The 18658-nt window shown below is 42.9% G+C and overlaps 1 protein-coding gene across 3 annotated transcripts in view; it reads right to left on the bottom strand.

Moving 5' to 3' along the window:
* The window catches only part of LOC124142141 (A disintegrin and metalloproteinase with thrombospondin motifs adt-2-like), a 30791-nt gene extending 13226 nt beyond the window's left edge, over window positions 1–17565 (bottom strand). For all 3 annotated transcript variants that reach the window (XM_046510426.2, XM_046510427.2, XM_048396007.1), the window contains exons 1-5: window positions 17507–17565; window positions 10455–10526; window positions 7765–7991; window positions 6631–6727; window positions 4430–4594 (exon numbers count right to left, since the gene is read on the bottom strand). In XM_046510426.2, coding sequence (XP_046366382.2) covers window positions 4430–4594; window positions 6631–6727; window positions 7765–7991; window positions 10455–10524 — 559 coding nt within the window. In that variant the 5' untranslated portion in view covers window positions 10525–10526; window positions 17507–17565. The remainder of the gene's footprint in view (window positions 1–4429; window positions 4595–6630; window positions 6728–7764; window positions 7992–10454; window positions 10527–17506) is intronic.
* Window positions 17566–18658: the final 1093 nt, after the last annotated feature.

Here is an 18658-nt window from a genome sequence, read left to right as displayed (position 1 = left end):
TTCCACAACGTTTCTGTCAGCGAAACGATCACCTCGACGCCGCCAAATTTTGACTCTTCCGTCTGCATGGGAGACACAAAAGCGACTTTCATCAGAGAAGATGACACGCCTCCACTCACGATGACGCCAATTGTGATGACCCTGTGTCCACTGAAGTCGTGCTTGTCGATGCCGTGGTTGGAGAACAGGACGACGTGCTGGTCGGCAACATCTGAGGTTGTTGGTATGGAGACGTCGGATCACAGTGACCCGGCTAATGTGTCGATTAAGTGTTTCTATGGTCTGTCGAGCACTTTCACTTGCAGTTAGGAACGGATGTCGCTGGTGTTGACGGGTAATCTGCCGATCTTGTCGAGGTGTGGTGACCCTAGGACGACCGCTCCGAGGAAGGTCACCTGTGGTCTGTGTAGCATTGTATCGATGCAGGAGACGGTAAATTGTGGTTATGTTAACGTTGAAATGACGGGCAGCATCTTGGACAGACTCTCCAGCTTCCAAACGTCCGATAGCCTGGTTTCTCTGAATTTGAGTAAGGCGTGGCATTGTTGACCAAGGAGTGGTAGGTCCAAGAATCTGACTCAGTGTTATACCAACTACAGTTCGTGACAGTTCGTGCATTTTCGATTTCGCGAGAAATGGGTGCATGATACCCATATATTCATTGAAATGGTGAGTTTTGGCGACTCGTTTTTTATGTTGCGTTTTTAATCGGGGCTTCCAAAATGCAACCAAACATATTGATAACACCATCAGGCGTCACTCCATGCTAAAACTGGTATAAATTTATAACTTTGATAAAAGCCACTAGCATGGGTATGGTGCTGACAAACCTGGAATCCCCATTAGGGCAAACCGAATCGAGTCGGATAAACCAGTGAATGGCTTCAGGGGCAACGCTCTACACCGTCCGGGAACGATGAGAACAATCAACGAGGTCACCACCCGATGCATTAGTCGCATCTTACAACCAGCACATGTTGCTGGGTACATACTATACCTGACTCCCTCCCCATGGGAGCAAAACATATTAGAAATACTAATAGAAATTGCACTAATAATGATTTATGCTTTCCTAGTCATACAACCAAGATTATTACCTATTCTATTTTTTTTAGTTTAATGAATAATAATAATAATCATAATCATAATCATACGGGCTTGATGATGTACGACACTACGTGGTGGGCCTGGGTAGGTAGGGTGTATTCCCCTGAACTAAACGCATATCACCCAGTTACCCCCCGAAACTGGTTCAAAAGTGCGTAACAGAAACCCAAGACGAAATTCATCTCCGCAGCCCAGTCAGCCTCCCTCCGGTATACAAATCACCCAACACTGGAAATGCGACTTGCCCCAGGGGGAGGCACAGAACCCGTCCAGGATATCTTGGACACAGCAACTTAAGTCCACACTTCTTGAGTGTGCGAAAGCAACAGGATCGCCAGAATACCAGAAGTAAATGGCAAGTTGCTGAAGAAGCATTGGGACAAAGGCATGCCAATGTATGCATACCTGACAGAGAACAAAACATCCGTGACCAGCTCCTGGGACTAAAATTACATGTGTGCCGTGAACCTGGTTGCAAATAAACGTTCGCATTATTCACCCTAAATTACCCGATGCAGTTGTCACTGATGACCCACACATGGGCTCACAAAATGAAATTCCTGATGGTGGCCTCGAAGATTTTGTGTTTTTTCCCGATTCCGACCGCTCTTCCGTCAATGATCGTTCTGATGATCCCTTGTATATTTTGTTCATGTCATTCTATAATCAAATCTGTGATTTACCGATTGAGAAACGGAGGACATTTAAACAATTTCATTTCCACAGAATCAACTTGATAAATTAAATGACATTATTTCTGTCACTATTAATGCGGATTGTTCTTTGCATAGCATTAACTGTTGCGTGTATGCTGCTGCTCGAACATTGGGGAATCTCCTCACAGTCGCCAAAGACAATGGATCACAAAAAGTAAATAAACAAAATAATCAAAAGAAAATCCGGTTCCATGTAAAACCAAATGAAACAAGGAAAGCAATATCCTGGATAGAACTTTGTTTTGCATTTTTTGGTCAAAACGACAAAAGAAACTTTTTAAAAATTAATACCAGACAACAATTCTTGATTCTCTGAAGGCAAAGTTAAAGGTATGGACAGAAAGAAAGGGAAAGTGTGATGAGAAAAATATTTCATTAAACAATATAAACTAATCAAAAACATTTGAAAAACCAGTGGCAATGATGAGAAAAGACCCACCATGAACTCCAGTGAAAGGTTTTGGAAACAGTTGTGGTCTGTACCCTGCAACTGCTACCTCGAGGAACCATGGGCAGAGGAGTACAATACCTCACGAATAGATTTTGAAGTCACTGGAATGCTTTGAACTCCCCGAGCGGCTACTTGTTTTACTCAAGTCTTTGATGAATTGCTGGTCAACTCAACTTGAGATATATTCGCAGGGCAGGTGGTGACTTCGGAACCCATTTCTATTGAAGAGGAATATTTCTGGGCGATTCTGTTACTCCTTTGCTTTTCTGTTTGTCATTAAATCTTTAAGTTTTTGGTTAGCAAAGAGGAAGGTTATCATCCTTGATATCCTCAGCACACATCCCCAACACCTCTTACTCACCTCCTTTATATGGATGACCTTGAACTTATTGCCAAGGGGGATCCAAACTAAAAAAACAGATTCTTCTTATCGAGTCTTTTTCTTATGATATCTGCATGTCTTTTGGACTCGACAAATGCAACATTCATCATCTGAAACGTGGCAAGGTAGAAGAGGGAGGATCAGTCAGTTTACTTGGGGGAGGAATTATTGACCATCTCGTGGAAGGTCAGGCCTATACGTACTTGGGAATGCAGGTTAGGGACAAACTCCTGAATGCCCATATCAAGGACATACTTCGGGCAGAGTACAAATGTAGACTTAAGAAAATCTGGAGTTCAGAGATGAACTGTCGCAATAAGGTTGAAGCCACAAATACTTAGGGTATTGACACCCTCACACGAAGAATAATGTCAGACAATTGATCCCACCACCCTCGTTCTTCCCTCAATCGCATATATTTACCAATTTTACTTGGAGGGCGTGGTTTGATTAACGTGGAGGCTCTTCATGATAGAATTGCATTGTGCACTTTTGCACACATTTATTTGTCTGTTGATCGTTTTGTGAAGCATGTCAAGACTCATGATGAAAACAAGGCATTCCACAGTTTTCTTAAACAAGCCAAGGATGTGGGACAAAATCTCAATGTCAAAGTTGACTTTGTTGATGGTTCTTTACTGCTGGACGGGAAAGAACTTTGTGTCAATTTAGCGAAGTGCCATATCAAAACGACCCAGACTCAATTTTCGGGGAGAGGCTTTCTGAACGACCACTGCCTCAAGATTGTGTGCAGTGTATTCAGAACATCAGCAACCCTGCCTTCGCTTTGATGAAGTTTGATAAATCCAATGAAATCATTTATATTATTGAATTTTCTATCCCTTTTTACACTAATGTGATTGACAAGATTCAGGAAAAACACTCCAAATATGCAGACATTCCAAATATGTCACGCTTGCATCCCAAGTACCAAGTTGTCCGACTCCCCATTGTTCTCGGTGCCTTAGGTTTGGTACCTCCCAATCTGTTGACTGACATTGAGAGAGTACCCGGGTTTGCTACCAGGAATACAGCCCTTCTGACAATCTGGGTAATGCAGAAGGCTTCAGTGTTGGGGAGTCTTCACATTCTTCGAAAAGTTCTGGGTGGGGTTGACTAGGCAGTGCTTCCTGGGAGAAGTCCCATTCGCCGTCTGGGCTGCGTGTAGAGGTGACAAGGGCCTTGAGCTGATGATGAACCAGCCTGACGGTGCCAGGATCACCCAAACCATCTTTGCTGCATTTTCAACTTTAATCTGTAAATAACATACGTCAGTTCAAATCGGAGATAAATGTGTGTGTACTTACCTTCAACCCTTGCCCCAAAGCTCACAACCACCACCACTTGTACTACTACCACCATCCATAAGCAATTATTTTTCAAAACCTATTTTAAGATGTCTTATTTCTGACATATACACTTCTCTGCCTCTTCCTTTGGCCCACGGGGGCACGGGTGGCCCAGTCGTCTAAGGCGCCGCGATTCGCTGTGCAGAGTTGCGTCCCTTGGGCACGCCAGAAACCTATGATTGTGGGTTCGAATCCCGGTTCGCCCCGATTATGTTTCTAGGTTTGTCAGCACCATACCCGTGCTCGTGGGTTTCACCGAAGTGGTAAACGTCTGAGACCTGCATCACTTCGGGCTTTCCTCCCACATTAAGCTGACACGCCGCGATATAACTGGAATACTGTTAAAAAACGGGGTTAAACCAAACTCACTCACTCACTCCTTTGGCCCACGCCTACGCCCATGCCCATGCCCACGCCCACTCACCCGTGCAATCCCCGAGGTTACATGGATTGGTTCGGGTGTCCGTCAGTGGCTGGACGCATAAGTTTGTGAATGGTGACACACATGTCCTGTCTCTTGTGTCGGTCTTGGTGCCTGGATCACACGTGGTAGTGCACGTTCCGTCTACCCACTGAGACCATGGCGAATCTGACAAGTAACAAGATTTCAAATGAGTTTGAAGCATATTTATTCATGATAACATCCTAATTTAAGGATATTAAACATGTGTAACAAAGAAAAGGAAGTTTGGAACCGAAGCTTTTATATATTTTAGTTTTATTTGAAGGAAGAATTAGATGGATAAACGTTTTTGAATGTATTACTTGAGATGAATTTGTTTCATATTTCTGATTATTGTTTGAAACACAGCATATCACTTTAAGCCACTTGAATTTGTAAATCTTGGATTCGAACCCAAGATCTGGTGATGCAGGCACGATTAAGGAACGGGACTGTCCCGAATTGCCCCAGGCGACTAGAGTATCCGTTCTCCCATTATGAGAATGAAGACGGTGCGACTCTTGCTCAAAAGTTGTTTGATCAGGGTTAAGACATTCAGTGACTCACTATAGCTCTAAAAAAGTTTTTGGATAGACAAAATTTGACGCATCAGTGAACAAAATAATGTCCGATGCAATTCCCGTTTTAACGTGTACCACATGTCCCCGTGTTGTTTTTTTCTGTGAACAATTGACTTGCCTCTGCGTGTGTTTGTGACGGTGCGAACGTTGGGGCAGGATACGTTCATTTGTTCGCGTACACCTGGTGGCATCGCCTTTTGATGGTGATTCATAAACATATACACCCGTATGATATAGTGCATCTTCCCGAATCAAGGGAGTTAACTGACTATAAAAGTCCAGTTTCCACCCTTGCCGAACTAGGCTAGTATTATGGAGTTACAATTTGGATGGACTAACGAGTCTATGCATAGTCCAATCAAAATCGCGCAACGAAATCGAAATCCGGTTCGTAAACTGTCGTGCAAATTTCGATCGGTTGCAGGATTTGCAAAGCATGTGCACCGCCAACTCGTTGTCAACAGATATTTTCCAAATCTTTTCATGTTTTTAATCAAGGTGCTCACCTGATTTGATGCATTTCGCGATGTAAGACCAGTTTCATCACAATATAGATCTTGATTGTCGATCAGATCGTCTTGACTGGGAGCCACTGTTTTGTTTGAAGCAAATGCAAGTGATGCGAGTAGTGGGATCTGATTGGTCCACGGGAGAGGCATAGAAGGGACAAAACTCGTAATTGCCACTGTGGCGCTACGATAGAGCCCAGGAATTCCAGCCTAGTTCGGCAAGGGTGGAAACTGGACTTTTAAAGTCAGTTAACTCTCTTGCCTCGAGAAGATGGATATAGTGAAGTCGTGCAGTGGACCTATGTAATTCTTATGCTTATGGGTTGGGTTTTGTTGCTTCTAATAAAATAAAGTTCTGCGCAAACGCAACAAACAGTGATGGAATGGTAAATGTCGTTACGGTATTCCCACTCGCATTTATCATCAGCAAGTGCACTTTCGGTAAAATTAAGTATGCGTAATAGGAGGCAAGTGATTAAGTAAGATATTGGAATACGGGTTTTATTTGCCTTATTTGTTATGGGTTTGAGATATTACATGGGGGGATGGGCCATGGGGATGAGTATCGTTGTTAAGACCAAACTTTTAAAATAAACTTAATTTGTGTCTCACATAATGATCTGCGTACATACGAAGTACATAAATAATAATAAAAATATTTTTTAAAACATTCCTAACTGGCACAAATTATTGCACAAAACATGTTTATTGTATTCGCATAATAGCGGTGAAAAATATATGAATGGGTCACTTACAATCACTGATGAGACAATGTGATTGTGAAAAGGGTTAGCATGTACTGCCCTCACAATTTGCATAACAAGCAAGTGAAACAAGTGTTTGTTTAAAGTTACGACTGTAAAGCATCTGATGATATAGAGTGCGCACCCCCACCCCCCCACCCCCCACCCCCCCCCCACCGTCTACTCTCTCTCTCTCTCTCTCTCTCTCTCTCTCTCTCTCTCTCTCTCTCACTCTCACACACACACACATACACACCACACGCTTTCCCCCCTCCTCTGGAACCACCAGGAGGATACATTGGGGAACCACGGTTTATGAAATGCCAGTTGTCATGGAAACGAGTACTTACAAACATCATCATCTTGGATGCTGATCAGCACGTTGCTGTCGGGACCAACGTTCGCCCCGCTCAGTATAAAGCGGAACTGTTCTGTTGGTTCCATCAGCTGCAAGAGGAATTGATCCACTTTAGCGTATGACAAATCGCAGAGCAAGGACACCCTAAAATTTAGCCCTCTATCTTTAGTGCTCTTTGAATGAGGAAGTGAATTAGTTTAACGCCAGTCAGAAATATGCAAGCTATATCATACGGTCCTTTGCGAATTTCTGCTTATTATGGAAAGGGTGTGTTGCTTCTTATGTTTTAGTAGCAGAAGGTGTGTTTTGTTTGTAGTTTTACCCCGCACTCAGCAATATTCCAGCTATATGACGGCGGTCTGTAAATAAACAAGTCTGGACCAGACAATCCAGGGACTGACCACCCGAACCTGTGATTGTCTTCTTATGTAGCAGGGCGTGGAGTCCTCCCACAGATGACATCCTTACCTTGTCAGCTTGCTGACGGGGTTAACCTCTTTGGTCATGTGGACAAGGCATCCGACCTCTGATCAAAAGATCCGTGGTTCGAATCCCATCACGGGACTCGGAAATGTTTTTGCCGCTATAAAAAAAATTCCGAGTCCCGTGATGGGATTCGAACCACGGACCTTCTGATCAGAGGTCGGACGCCTTGTCCACATGAGCAAAGAGGTTAACCCCGTCAGCAAGCTGACAAGGTAAGGGTGACATCCGCTACACTTACAACAAGCATGGGTTGCTGAGGCCTATTCTAACCCGGATCTTCACGGGTGAGAATTATTGCGACCGTCCGGCGAAACATATGGTGGTTTATTTATCCATATTACTATAAAATTGTTATCATATCATGTGTCGGTGGTAGATATTTAACCAAACATATTTGTCATATGCAGATATTTCTAAACGATACATGGAAGTTCAAGACCTGTTAAGATGCAGAAGGGACGTTGCTGAACACTTTTCAAGCTGTATATTACCAGAGTCCCTGAGGTTTAACATGAATTCATACAATTTATGTAAGCAAGCCGAGCCTTCCCAAATATATGTCTCTGTTGTCGTGTGTAGATAAGTCACAGTGTGAGTTGGGTTGGTTATACGCTGCTGAAGTTCGGTATGAAGATCTCACCGAATCATCCGTTATAGGAATGTCAAGGGACGCGGTTGTCTCCCCATCGTTCATAGTGATTGTACCAGTGGGGCTCCCTCCATAGTCGGCAGTTGTTGCTGACAGAGAACTTATGGTGTAGGTGGCTGTAATGGTGCCGGAAGTTCCTTGTTTACGAGTGAAGGTCAAGGTGAGTGGACTCTCGTTTTCTAATATCAGCGGCACAGGGTCAACACATATGATACCGCCTAAAAAGACGTAAAATGCAAATATACGAAAAAGGCCATTTATGTATTGGAAAGGTTGCAAAGTTCTTGAAATCGTTGTTAAATGGTAGATCTAGTGGTCAAAAAAGTTTTTTTTATCTTACCTTAACAAACTGCTCTTAGTTTCATAGGAATGAGAATGAACTATTTCAATGACATCATTAGTGTGTTCCGAACATAAATTTCAGAGGTGAGGCTAAGTGTGTTTGAAATGGCTGAAATTATAAAATTTTAGTGACATGGTTTTTTAAAATATTGCAATATAAAACGTCGACAGAGATGTTTTCTGATGAGATCTAGATACACACAGTTACAAACATTGGGTGAACAGTCATCTTAGGTCACAAAATGAAACAAAAAATTTCGAACCTGTTAAAAAGAATACCACTTGAAAACATGTTAGTTAACATGCTTCTCTGTACGTGCTCAGCTGTGTCCTGTGTCCAAAACTTTAGTGAATGCAGCGATTCACCTTGGTCTTTCTATGTTGCAGGAGTGAGTGGGTGAGTGTGGTTTTACGCGGCTTTAGCAATATTCCATCAACATCACAGCGGGGACACTGTGCTTCACACATTGTACCCATGTGAGGACTCGAATCCACGGCTTCGGCGAGACGAATGGCCGCTTCGGCGTGACGAATGGCCGCTTCGGCGTGACGAATGGACGCTTGGCCTATCTCCCAAAATTTCAGTAATACATGATGGGGCCAATTAACATTGGTGTACCAGACTGGTGGCATGTGGCATGCTCAACTTGATTTCCAAAATATCTACTGATATCATATCATTGCACATGATAAGTCCATTATAGATAGGCATCAATGTTTGACTGAAGCAGGGGGCACGGGTGGCCCAGTCGTCTAAGGCGCCGCTATTCACTGTGCAAAGTTGCGTCCCTTGGGCACGCCAGAAACCTATGATTGTGGGTTCGAATCCTGGTTCGCCCCAATTATGTTTCTAGGTTTGTCAGCACCATACCCGTGCTCGTGGGTTTCACCGAAGTGGTAAACGTCTGAGACCTGCATCGCTTCCGGCTTTCCTCCCACATTAAGCTGACACGCCGTGATATAACTGGAATACTGTTAAAAGCGGCGTTAAACCCAACTCACACACTCACTCACTTGACTGAAGCAAATTCAACCATTTCTACCCTGAGAGTATTTCTTACGACGATAGAAATGTCAGTTATATGTAGCATGCAACCTGGATCTTTAATAAATTTAATGATTCAAACAGTTAGTCATTTTGCTTTACTTTTTTCTACTTTTATCATTGCACATGATCTTAATCCTTAAGCCTATTATAGATAGGCATCAATGTTTGACCGAAGCAAAATCAACCATTTATACCCCTTAATGCCTTTAGAGTATTTCTTACGACGATAGAAATGTCAGTTATATGTGGCATGCAACCTGGATAAATTGAATGATTCAAACAGTCATTTTCGCGTCCCATATAAAGTATTTGCGTCTGTGTGGGTACAGGCAAACGGTTGCCCATCGGTTAAAACCTGGTTCGGAATTATTCATCATTAAAAATGGCTTGCAAAGATTTCCTCAGACTTGTGTCACACTATTTCCATTACGCTGCGTCAGTTTGGAACTGGCTCTCACCTTAAGTTGGCGCGTGGTGAGTTCGTAGCGTTACGGCAAAGTTTGTCATGGGTTGATGCTCACGTGGTCGACAACAAATTCCCGGTTGGATCACACTGTTCATAAACTTCCGATGACGTCATTCTCTTGTTCTCCAATCAGGTTAGGGGCAGTGGGGTAGCCTCGTGGTTAAATCGTTCCCTCGTCACGCTGAAGACCCGGGTTCGATTCCCCAATGTACAATGTGTGAAGCCCATTTTTGGTGTCCCCCGACGTGACATTGCAGGAATTTTTCAAAAAGCGTCGTAAAAACCATACTCACTCCCAATCAGATTTAATTTTATAGGAGGTGTAAAATCTCTTGGATTTTATATAATATCCCAGATATTGCAATTGAAAACAAGTTACATTAGGAATGTTTTTGCAATGATGTAAAATCAGATGTTTTCTTTATTTTTCCGTGGCTGCCTTCGTATCAGTAACTGAGTGAGTGAAACAAAAGACACATAGAGACTGATGATAAATCTCAGTGATTTTAAAAATCTCTTTTGCTCAAATGCATGTACGCCAGCACGAGATATTTTACGTCCGTTTCCTTAGACTCATGGAAAGTACGTTTGAAACATAAAATTGCATTGATAAATGTTTGTTTTGTTTTTCTGTTTATAACGTATAAGTTATGACACTTCCTCTCAGGCTTTGATAAGAGTTAAAATCCTCGGATTTAGTTTTTCAATCTCATTGAAAAAATGATTGTGTTTTATCCTACACACGCTTCCCGCCTCTCTGGACAGGGGCTTGAAGAGACGTCGCTCACTGAAGTCAAATGGGAAGACACCGGATAATACACTCACTTTGTGCCACAGCTCTGTGTAGGATTAATGACAGCAGCGCAAAGCCCGACAGGAGGGTTGAAACTGACATATCTGAAAATGAAACTGGTTATATCAGTATAAACCACAAATGCATACAGTGCTTTGCGCGCAAACCATCTTTACAAACTCACATTCTAACAACCGCACATTAACAATGACACCCATACTCACAACCTCATTTTCACAATGACACCAATCCTCACAACCTCACATTCATAATGATGCCAATCCACACAACCTAACATTCACAATGACACCCATCCTCACAAGCTCACATTCACAATGACATCCATCCACACAACCTCACATTCACAATGACATCCATCCACACAACCTCAGATTCACAATGACGCCCACCCTTACAACCTCACATTCATAATGACGCCCACCCTCGCAACCGCACATTCACAATGACGCCCATCCTCACAACCTCACATTCACAATGACATCCATCCACACAACCTCACATTCACAATGACATCCATCCACACAACCTCACATTCACAATGACATCCATCCACACAACCTCACATTAACAATGACGCCAATCCTCAAAACCTCACATTCACAATGACGCCCATCCACACAACCTCACATTCACAATGACATCCATCCACACAACCTCATATTCACAATGACATCCATCCACACAACCTCATATTCACAATGACGCCCACCCTCACAACCGCACATTCACAATGACGTCCATCCACACAACCTCACATTAAAAATGACATCCATCCACACAACCTCACATTCACAATGACATCCATCCACACAACCTCACATTAACAATGACGCCAATCCTCACAACCTCACATTCATAATGACGCCCACCCTCACAACCGCACATTCACAATGACATCCATCCACACAACTTCACATTCACAATGACGCCCACCCTCACAACCGCACATTCACAATGACATCCATCCTCACAACCTCACATTCATAATGACGCCCACCCTCACAACCTCACATTCACAATGACGCCCACCCTCACAACCGCACATTCACAATGACGCCCATCCACACAACCACACACTCACAATGACGCCCATCCACACAACCGCACATTCACAATGACATCCATCCCCACAACCTCACATTAACAATGACACCAATCCTCACAACCTCACATTCATAATGACACCAATCCACACAACCTCACATTCACAATGACGCCCATCCTCACAACCGCACATTCACAATGACATCCATCCACACAACCTCACATTCACAATGACACCAATCCTCACAACCTCACATTCATAATGACACCAATCCACACAACCTCACATTCACAATGACGCCCATCCTCACAACCTCACATTCACAATGACATCCACCCTCACAACCTCACATTTACAATGACATCCATCCACACAACCTCACATTAACAATGACACCAATCCTCACAACCTCACATTCATAATGACGCCCATCCACACAACCTAACATTCACAATGACAACCATCCTCACAAGCTCACATTCACAATGACGCCCACCCTTACAAGCCCACATTCACAATGACATCCATCCACACAACCTCACATTCACAATGACATCCATCCACACAACCTCATATTCACAATGACATCCATCCACACAACCTCACATTCACAATGACATCCATCCACACAACCTCACATTCACAATGACATCCATCCACACAACCTCATATTCACAATGACATCCATCCACACAACCTCACATTCACAATGACGCCCATCCACACAACCTCACATTCACAATGACATCCATCCACACAACCGCACATTCACAATGACGCCCATCCACACAACCTACATTCACAATGACGCCCATCCTCACAACCTCACATTCACAATGACGCCCATCCACACAACCACACATTCACAATGACGCCCATCCACTCAACCTCACATTCACAATGACGCCCATCCTCACAACCTCACATTCACAATGACGCCCATCCACACAACCACACATTCACAATGACACCCATCCACTCAACCTCACATTCACAATGACGCCCATCCACACAACCTCACATTCACAATGACATCCATCCACACAACCTCACATTCACAATGACATCCATCCACACAACCTCACAATCACAATGACATCCATCCACACAATCTCACATTCACAATGACGCCCATCCACACAACCTCACATTCACAATGACGCCCATCCACACAATCTCACATTCACAATGACATCCATCCACACAACCGCACATTCACAATGACGCCCATCCACACAACCTACATTCACAATGACGCCCATCCTCACAACCTCACATTCACAATGACGCCCATCCACACAACCTCACATTCACAATGACGCCCATCCACACAACCTCACATTCACAATGACACCCATCCACTCAACCTCACAATCACAATGACATCCATCCACACAATCTCACATTCACAATGACGCCCATCCTCACAACCTCACATTCACAATGACGCCCATCCTCACAACCGCACATTCACAATGACGCCCACCCTCACAACCGCACATTCACAATGACACCCATCCACACAACCTCACATTCACAATGACGCCCATCCACACAATCTCACATTCACAATGACGCCCACCCTCACAACCACACATTCACAATGACACCCATCCACACAACCTCACATTAACAATGACACCAATCCACCCAATCTCACATTCAGAATGAGAACCATCCACACAACCTCACATTCACAATGACGCCCATCCACACAACCTCACATTCACAATGACGCCCATCCTCACAAGCTCACATTCACAATGACATCCATCCACACAACCTCACATTCACAATGACATCCATCCACACAACCTCACATTCACAATGACGCCCACCCTCACAACGCACATTCACAATGACGCCAACCCACACAACCGCACATTCACAATGACATCCATCCACACAACCTCACATTCACAATGACATCCATCCACACAACCTCACATTCACAATGACATCCATCCACACAACCTCACATTCACAATGACGCCCACCCACACAACCTACATTCACAATGACGCCCATCCTCACAAGCTCACATTCACAATGACGCCCATCCACACAACCTCACATTCACAATGACGCCCATCCACACAACCTCACATTCACAATGACGCCCATCCACTCAACCTCACATTCACAATGACATCCATCCACACAACCTCACATTCACAATGACGCCCACCCACACAACCTACATTCACAATGACATCCATCCACACAACCGCACATTCACAATGACGCCCACCCACACAACCTACATTCACAATGACATCCATCCACACAATCTCACATTCACAATGACACCCATCAACACAATCTCAAATTCACAATGAAGCCCATCCACACAATCTCACATTCACAATGACACCCATCCACACAACCTCACATTCACAATGACATCCATCCACACAATCTCACATTCACAATGGCCCCCATCCACACAATCTCAAATTCACAATGAAGCCCATCCACACAATCTCACATTCACAATGAGAACCATCCACACATTCAGAATGACACCCATCAACACAACCTCACATTCAGAATGACACCCATCAACACAACCTCACATTCACAATGACGCCCATCCACACAACTTCACATTCACAATGACGCATATTCTCACAACCTCACATTCACAATGACGCCCATCCTCACAACCTCACATTCACAATGACACCCATCCTCACAACCTCAAATTTACAATATCGCTCTTCCTCTCAAATTCACTTTTAAAAATAAAAAAACAGCGACTATTCAACTTCATATCCATACAACTTCCTTAAGACTTACCCTACATCAATGAAATCTAACATCCATAAAACCTCACAACTTATTATCAGATTTACGACGGCGCACATCGAGTTGCGTCCCTTGGTCATGTAAGGATCCACTTGACGAAGTTCCCAATTCCCGTTTCGCTCCTTAGTCTTTTCAGCCCAGTGTGAGTTTTATTATGCAGCCACGCCGTGATATAAATCCAATTAATTCAACCAAATTAACTAAATATCACTTCATAGATGCTTTGTAAAATGATGAACGTGTAATTCGTTTTTCATTGCCAAATTGTCATTTGACCAATACAAATAAAGAAAGAAACACATTTTTTTCTGATGCTAAACCACTATAGAACTAAAACGTAAATATAATTCTCTTCGAATTGAAATGAATTTCTATGAATAAAGTAAATTCAATCTCAAAGTTTGTGATCGTCTTTAATCTCCTTTTAAATAATGTTTCATTTGTTTCCACGTTAATGCAAAGTCCTTTCAACATATTCAAACTGTACATTACTCTATCAACAATGGGGTTTTTGGTGAGTAAAAATGCATACTTGAGGTGAGGTAAGGTGAAATTGGGTTTAACGTCGCGTCCAAGATTATTGCACTTATATAGCGAGGTGCATGCACGTGTGTGTGTGGCTGCTTTTACTAGTCCGGACTGATGCCGATTTATAGCTAGCTTACTGAGATACCACTCAGACACAGTATACTGACTCCGAGCCGACCAGTCCTTGTTTTAGCCCCTTAATGCCGAGCGCCAGACAGGGTAACAACAAGTACTTTGGATATGACGCGGCCGGGGATCGAACTCCGGACCTTCCGCTCTCCGAGCGGACGCTCTACCACAAGACCACGGAGGCGATCGCATACTTGAGGATGCCTGTGTACAGCACATAGTCAACAGTTATATTCAACATAATTATTCTGCTTTACAGCATATCAAAGTATTTCTGCACCTGCTGGATACCACTTAACCAAAATACATATTCCAAAATGGACCTGACTAGTCTCAGACTAGTATTTGAAAACATTATCAGCAACAAAACGGTTGTTCATGGATATCAACATTGTATCGGTGTGTGGGTAAAATTCAAGTTGTATCATCAAGTCTCTATATGTACCGAACTAACAGATCAATGTGACCCATGCTTAATCATATACTTCTTTTTTTATTTGATATAACCTGTTCGACTTTATATATACCCATTCAAACAAGTTCTAGGAACAAGTATGGGAAAACGAACATATTGTACCATTCTACATTCACGTAGCTGTATTTCTGAAATAAACACACAACTCAATGTTGTAGATAACATATAAACACCGGACATTCCATGCCTCCAAATCTAATATGATTTTGACTGGTCAACATTTTTGGTTGTGTTTGGGAGACTGGTCCTAAAAACAGTTTTTGGTTCAAATTTAGCTAATGTCAAAGTCCGATGTCAGGATAAGGAGAGCATCGCCAAAACGCAACAATGCATATGGTGTCTCTGAATATGCTGCACACAAGGGTATGAATGGTGACACTGCTGAATCAACTCATTGCATTGGTTTCAACTGAGGATAGCCACGAATACACATGTCTGTGCAAAGACAATTAGAACCCTCTCTGCTGGTATCAACTCCTGGCGTCAAGCTGTAACACTACCTCAACTTGCCACGTCACATCTGCATGTCTTGTATGGTGTCGAGCTCATCTTCACTAGAATAGGCAGCAGTGGTCGCAAGTTCTGTTCACGGTTCACGTTTCTGCACACAGACATGATGGTCGTGAGCGAGTGTTTCGCCGCATTGGGGAACGGGTTCACAGTCAGGGAACGGGGCCGGTTTGGGGTTTACTCAGTGGTGGTATGGGGAACCCCACTTCATCATGGCAATGGGATTCTGACAGGTATTCGGATTAGGGACGAGATTCGTCGGCCACGTGTTCTCCCTGCTTTGACTGCCATTGTCCCTGGTGCCACACTCCAGGATGATAATGCGCAGCCTCACATGGCACGTGTGGTTCTGACTTCATCAACCGAAATGGGATCACCAGAATGCAATGGCCTGCCTATTCCCCAGATCTGGCACCGATCGAACGCCTGTCGGGCGTCCTGGGACGACCTGTCGGAGTGCATGCAGGCTGAGTGGCAAGCAGTAACTTTTAGGGCTCTTGTCAGTGAGATAGTGGTGCAGAGACAGTGTCTATTCCAGGGTGACCATACACGATATTGGCACCCTTGCTCTTCTTGTGACACTACTGGTTTTTAAAGGCGATACCTGGGTTACTTTGTGCAGAGATGTGACTACCCGACCTCCATACTTGATCACTATTGGATAAATTCTATAAAATTCTGACGATTGTATTTTGTCTCTTTGTTTCTCATACCAAAAACATGGGTGCTCCCATGTTTGATTTCCTCTGATTTCTATTTTTTTCTTAATTTGCTCCATTCGGGTGTATATTTTGAAAGTTCTACAATTTTTACCTTGCTGTTTTTGGAAATCATATCTAATATTACATTCTATATCCTTAGGGTTATTATCTAACTCTTTGCATGTATTTTGCTTGGGCTTTTTTTATGTACAAAGATGAAACAAAGATATTTAGTCGAAATTATTTTCTTTTTTCCACTTTTTTATTTGGTTTCTATGTTCATATCTCTCCATACATCAACTAATTCATAAGATTCTCTATTCCATTTTCTAAAAGTGGGTTTCTTGCTTTGATGTTGATATTATTGTAGTTTTCAAGATCCAAAAAAGGTTCAAAATTAAACTCCATTTCACGGGCGGCCATAAGAAACTTATTATAGAAAATAGAATTATCAGAGGTTTCTCCATAAATATTCACAAATGTTAATTTATTTCCATCCATATTGATGTTTGTAGGTATATAATTTTCATCTTCATCTATCTCGGTTTTATGTATAAATAAATATATGGTATGAATGAATGGTATCGATTCTCTTCTAGTAGAGTAGCAATATTCCAGCTATATGACGGTAGTCTGTAAATAATCGAGTCTGGACCAGACAAAACAGTGACTAATATCATGAACATCGATCTACCCATTTGGGATACAATGACATGCATCAACCAAATCAGCTAGCTTGACTACCGGATCCCGTCAGTCGCCTCTTACGACAAGCATGGGTTGCTGAAGACCAATTCTAAGACAGATCACCACTGGGAACTCTGAAAATGAGTGTAATGAAACCGATATGTATATCTATATTCTTACCTGCACGGGCCAGTCACCTTGCGGTCAGGCTATCTAGATATGAACAAAGGACAGCCCCGACAGCCCAGCCCACTATATATGAACGATGTTACAGTTGGTTGATTCAGGGCAGAGAGACATCTGAGTCACATATTGATGGTTTTAATGGGACTAATCACCACGTGGGTGAGAGTTATTATCAGTATTAACATTTAATCTTGAAGAAATAAATCGTCCTACTGTCACACTATCGAAAACATTTATTGAAACAGCTGTGAAGATCAAGCAAATATTTTCTGGTTTGATTGTTTCTAAATAAACTGCCGGGCCAAAAGAAATTACACTTTGAACTCGGATTTGACCGAAGAATTACAAACGTTACTTGGCTGAAAACAGTCGGCGGTTGTGGGAATCTCATTGCTATCATGCATGTAATATCGGCTATGATACCCGTATCAAATACACCACCATCGAATAACCATTTCTTGTTTGTTTCATTCTCAGCCGTCATCAAAACAACATGGGTGTATACTTTCTTTTGTCCGGCAGTTTACATGTATAGTGAATTCTAGTCGGTATGTTCCGAGTCAAGTCGCCCGGATTAAAAGGTTTTCGGATTAATGATTCATGCGAACGGAGAATTGTCCATTTGAATCTATTGTTTTGTTTGTTTGTTAATTGTTTACCCCGCACTCAGCAATACCCAGGTTATCAGGCCTGTAAATATTCAAGCCTGGACCAGACAGACCAGTGATTGATATCATGAGCATCGCCCCACTTCGTCGGATCACGATGACACGCAATTAACCACGTCTCCTAGCAATTCTGCGTCCCTTGTCTGAATCCTATGATTATGGGTCCGAATCCGAAATTTGACCTCATCATTATGAACCATGGTTTGTCTGCCATCCCCAACCCCCTTCCCGCGGTGCCCTAGGCACTTTTATTGCATTAAATATAATGTGAAAATATTTTGTTCCACTTTTGAAAAGAACGTTCACACGAATCTGATAATTCGTTCGCTTCTGATGATGGGGATCCTTCTGCACCTCACATCAGTCTCGATATCTTGCTGTGTCTGCTCTGGTGGTGCTCCTCTTAAACTGAATCCGTTGGCCATAGCAAAGACCATTGAAGGTTCAGTCGGAGAAGTAAATGCATTACCAGGCTACG

This window comes from Haliotis rufescens, unplaced genomic scaffold (genome assembly GCF_023055435.1).
Source record: "Haliotis rufescens isolate VD_foot unplaced genomic scaffold, xgHalRufe1.0.p SCAF_15, whole genome shotgun sequence".
Lineage (NCBI taxonomy): Eukaryota > Metazoa > Mollusca > Gastropoda > Lepetellida > Haliotidae > Haliotis > Haliotis rufescens.
Note: the sequence above shows the minus strand (reverse complement) of the source record. Positions and strands in the feature narration are given on the sequence as shown.